The following is a 4,961-nucleotide window of genomic DNA, read 5'->3' on the forward strand; positions in this document are numbered from 1 at the left end:
GCCTACCTGGTCAGTAGCCAGCCTAGCCCTCAGTGTGTAGCCACTAGCCTACCTGGTCAGTAGCCAGCTTAGAACTCAGTAGCCTAGGTTGGTGGCAAATTATCTTGCTTCAGTTTCCCATTATACCCTTCAGTGCTTCACTATAGGCATGAACTGGTCTGGAAAGTTAATTTCTGGCTGGTGAGAGAGATCAGCAGGTACAGGCACTTGTCACAAGAGCTAGACAACCTTAACTGGACCCAGGAAAGTTGTCCTCTGATGTCCACACACCTTGTGGTGAATATCTATCCACACACGTACACACATGCAATAGCAATTTCTGATTCATAGAAAGGATGTAACATTGCTCGGTCTCTCCATGAAGGGGAATCTTCTGGATCTGGAAAGCCTAGCATGAAATGTCATTTATATGATTGTGATACTATGTGACCACAGACATGTGACCCTGAGGCTTGGTGCAGAACAATGACGCAATGTCACTGTCAAAGCAAGGGAGAGCCATTTCGAGGTCAGTCACTGCCCCATTGGTGCTGTTTCTAGAACCAGGTTATAAGCATTTCTTTCTCTCAAATGTTATTACGTGTGCCTTGTTGCTTTCCCTCTATATATGTCTATGCTTGGACAAATGTCATAGGCAGACTCTGAATTCTAAATTGTACTCAATTGAACTGGTCTGAAAATCTGGTCTGAAGTGTGTGTGCGCGTGTGCGCGCGCCTGTGTGTGACATTGTTTCTTCTTAAAGAAACTGCAGGGCTGAGGTAATGGCTTGCCAGGTAAGTGTGAGGGTTTGAGTTTGATCCACGTATGGTAGGTAGAGCAGGAGGATCCCTGGGGCTGTTAGCCTAATCTGCTAATTCTTGTCGCAAAAAAAAAAAAAAAAAAAAAAAAAAAAGGTGGATGTATGGCCCTGAGGAATAACTCCTAAGGACTGAGATACCTCTAGCCAAACATACACAGACATGTACCCACATACATCTCTCCACTCCAAGTAATCACTAAACTGCTCTCATTGTGTTTTGGAGTCAAATACAAGTCTTCTGATGGATAGGCCATCATTCATGTGTCAGTTCACACCAGGTCTTTAAGAAGGGTCCCTGAGGGGCAGCACATAAGGATCAGGGGCACAATCCCTGTGCAGGAGACACAAGAAACACCGGTGTCCTGTGAGCAAGTGTTCTCAGGAACCAAAGGAAGTGGTAGTTTAGAAGGGTCTTTAAAACCCAATAGCCCCAGGCCGGGCGGTGGTGGAGCACGCCTTTAATTCCAGCACTTGGGAGGCAGAGGCAGGCAGATTTCTGAGTTCCAGGACAGCCAGGGCTACACAGAGAAACCCTGTCTCGAAAAACAAAAAACAAAACAAACAAACAAAAACCCAACAGCCCTGATGGAGGCATGGGGAAGGGTAATTGTGGGCAGAGGCAGTGGTGACCTGATAGCTTTCCTAGGCCTGGACTTGCGGAACACGACTGCTCTTGGTGTTCTGGGGACATACGTACATGGGTACATGGACCCTTCCAACCTTGTGTCTTTTTGTTCTCTTCTCTCCCAGGATCTTCGGCTTTCCTGCTCACTACACAGACGTGTCCAACATGGGCCGTGGCACCCGCCAGAAGCTGCTGGGAAGGTCCTGGAGTGTGCCAGTCATCAGACACCTGTTTGCTCCCTTGAAGGACTACTTTGCATGTGAATAGTTCTACCCAGGACTGGGGAGCTCTGGGGACTTGGGGTTAGTGGCCAGAAGAGTTAGGAGTCATACTGATCCTTGAAGCACCCCAGCTCTGCCCTTCCTCTGCTCGCCTCTGTGGGGTCTCACTATACATACAGTCAGCTCTCTCCTGCTCAGTGGTAGCAGAGCCTCCAGGCTCTACAGGGGAACTCCCTGTGCACAGCTCAGACTAGCATCTTAGAGCGGCCCAACATGCTTCTCACGTTTTTCTCGTCTAAGACTTTAAAACCAAGCCAGGCAGTGGTGGTGTACGCCTTTCTTCCCAGTATTTGAGAGGCAGAGGCCAGCCTGATCTAAAGAGTGAGTTCCAGGACAGCCAGGGCTACACAGAGAAATCCTGTGTTGAAAAACCAAAACAATCCAACTAACTAACAAACCAAACCAAAAAAACAATAGGAGAGCCACGTGGCAACGTGGGGAAAGCCTTGCTGTGTTTCCACACTCTTTACTGCATTTTAGGCAGTGGCATAAGAGTTTACCGTTTTGTTTAATTAAAGTCAGTATTTCTCAGCAATGATCTCATCTGTGCTTTGTTTTTCTGTGGAGGTGTGCTGTTGGGTATCCACACATCAAGCACAAGGATGCCTGTGGTCCCCAGGGGCTCATGAAGCTTGAGATCTATTTGCAATGCCCTTAGAACTCCATCACCATCAGCATCTTCTAAGGGGCTTCTGACAGTCCTTGCTGCTAGCCCCATCCATAGCCTCGGCTTCATTTGCTGCTGCTCCCAGGGCAACAGTGAGCTAGAAAGGCCTATTTAAACCTTGATATTCTAGTTTCGTTTCTGTTGCTCTTGTCTATTGGGCCTGGTGGCACGGCTTTAATCCTAGCACTGGGGAAGCAGTGGAGACACGAGGTTCTTCAGGTCTACATATTAAGTTCCAGGCCAGCCAAGGCTACACAGTGAGACCCTGTCTAAAACAAAACAATCCCTTCCCCCAAAGAAAACAAAAACAAAAAACAAAACAAAACAAAACAAAATCCCACATTCTCACCAAAAGCAACTTAGAAAGGGCTTATTCGTCTTTCATTTCCAGGTCACGCACCATCACTGAGAGAAGTCAGGGCAGGAACTGAAGCAAAACCATGGAGTAATGCTGCTTACTGGCTCAGTCACTGGTTAACTCAGCTAGCTTTCCTATAGAGCCCAGGCCCCCTTGCCTAGGGATAGTGCTGCCCACAGTGGGCTGGCCCTCCCATACCAATTATCAATCAAAATAGTCTTTCACAGATGTTGCCACAGATCAATCTGATCTCCAACCCCCACCCCCCTACGGTGACAAGCTGACAATACAAACTAGGACATTTGGTTGATTATGACACCCATCTCTAGATGTCTGAGGAAGCTGACTAAGGGAACATGCATGCCGAAGAACATGCTTCCTGATTTCTACAGCTCCTCACAACTTCCATGGGACTGTGCCGAACCTTGCAGCTCAACTGTTCAGCAGACATGGTGCAGGACAGCTAACTTTAGTGATCAGGCCATCTGGGAATGGCTCTTGTGATTCTAACAAGGTTTTTAAGTTTTTAATTTTATTCTTCATCGCCATCACCATCATCACCACCATCATCACTGTGTGTGTGTGTTTAGCATACCATGTGTATGGAGGTCACAGGACAACCTTGTGAAATAGGTTCTTCTTTCACCTTTACATAGGCTCTGGGCATCAAATTCAAGTCACAAGGCTTGTATGGCAGGCACCCACTGAGCCATCTCACAGGCGCTTAACGTAATCTTTTATCTAGACTGGTTTACAGTGAGTTGAATGCCCAGACTAACATCATATTTATTGACAATGTAAAGACATACTCGTTCCTTCACACTTAAACTGCAGCTGCCTCTGGGAAATCCTCCTTAGTTTAGCTGGAGCCAGCTAGCATCCCACGTCTTAGCTAGGGTTGTACTGCTGTGAACAGACACTATGACCAAGGCAACTCGTACAAGGACGACATTTAACTGGCCGGGCTTACAGGTTCAGAGGTTCAGTCCATTATCATCAAGGCGGGAGCATGGCAGCATCTAGGCAGGCATGGTGCAGGTGGAGCTGAGAGTTCTGAATCTTCATTTGAAGGCCACTAGGAAAAGACTGGCTTCAAGGCAGCTAGGATGAGGGTTATAAAGTCCACACCCACAGTGACACACCTACTCCAACAAGGCTACACATCCTAATAGTGCCATGCTCTGGCCGAGCATATACAAACCATCCATCACATTCCACCCCCTGGCCTCATAGGCTTGTTCAAACATAAGAGTCTATGAGGCGGGCATACCTAACCATAGCATAATGCGAAATACATTTAGTCCAACTTCCAAAGTCTCCGTAGCCTGTAGCAGTCTCAACAATGTTAAAAGTCCAAAGTTTAAGGTCTCTTCTAAGATTCATCCAATCACTTCACTGTAATCTTCAAAGCAAGACAAGAGACCAGCTGGGCAGACTCAAAATTGCATCTCCAAGTCTGATGCCAAAGTGGTCTCAGATCTCCAAGTCCTTTTTCATCTTTGTTAACTGCAACAAACTTCTTTCTCCTGGGCTGGTTCCACTCTGTTAGCAGCTTTCCTCAGCAGATAGCCCACGGCTCTGGCACTTTCAACATCTTGGGGTCTCCAAGGCAGCTTCAGTGTTACAACTTCTTGTTTCAATGTCTGAGATCCACATATGATCTTCTGGTCCTCCAAAGGGACATCACCTCTCCAGCTCTGCCCTCTGTAGCACTCTAAGCTCAGGTTGATCCACTCCACTGCCACTACTGTTCTTGGTGATCATCCCATGGCACTGGCATCTCCAATACTCTGCAACCTGGTTTCACCAATAGCCTCTCATAGGCTCTCTTCATGGTGCCAAGCCTCAGCTCCCTTGCATGACCCTTTCAGTCCTGGGCCATCAACTGCAACTGAGGCTGCTGCACCTTCACCAATGGTCTTCCAGGGCCTCTCACAGTGCCAAGCCTCAGCTGTTCTTCATGACCCCTTCATGAAACTTAACCAGAGAACAAAATCTCTGCTGAACACTTTTGAGACTTCCTTTGTCAATGCAAATTAACATAAATCCCTTTACTTTAGCCTTAGGTAGACTCTTTAGATAAGGGCAAAAAGCAGCCACATTCTTCAACAAAATACCACAAAACAGTCTCTAGGCCACATACTGAAATTTTTTTCCTCTGAAACCTCTTGGGCCAGGTCTGCACAGTTCAAATTACTCTCCACAACAAAATCTTCTAAATTCCTATTAG

General features: G+C 46.9%; 1 protein-coding gene across 1 annotated transcript in view; it reads left to right on the forward strand.

Moving 5' to 3' along the window:
* Positions 1-2,241, forward strand: part of LOC116091817 (DNA (cytosine-5)-methyltransferase 3C-like) — a 52,092-nt gene extending 49,851 nt beyond the window's left edge. The window contains exon 17 of the mRNA XM_031373271.1: positions 1,551-2,241. Within this exon, the coding sequence (XP_031229131.1) occupies positions 1,551-1,692 (142 nt within the window). The 3' untranslated portion in view covers positions 1,693-2,241. The remainder of the gene's footprint in view (positions 1-1,550) is intronic.
* The last annotated feature ends 2,720 nt before the right edge of the window (positions 2,242-4,961 follow it).

This window comes from Mastomys coucha, unplaced genomic scaffold (genome assembly GCF_008632895.1).
Source record: "Mastomys coucha isolate ucsf_1 unplaced genomic scaffold, UCSF_Mcou_1 pScaffold15, whole genome shotgun sequence".
Lineage (NCBI taxonomy): Eukaryota > Metazoa > Chordata > Mammalia > Rodentia > Muridae > Mastomys > Mastomys coucha.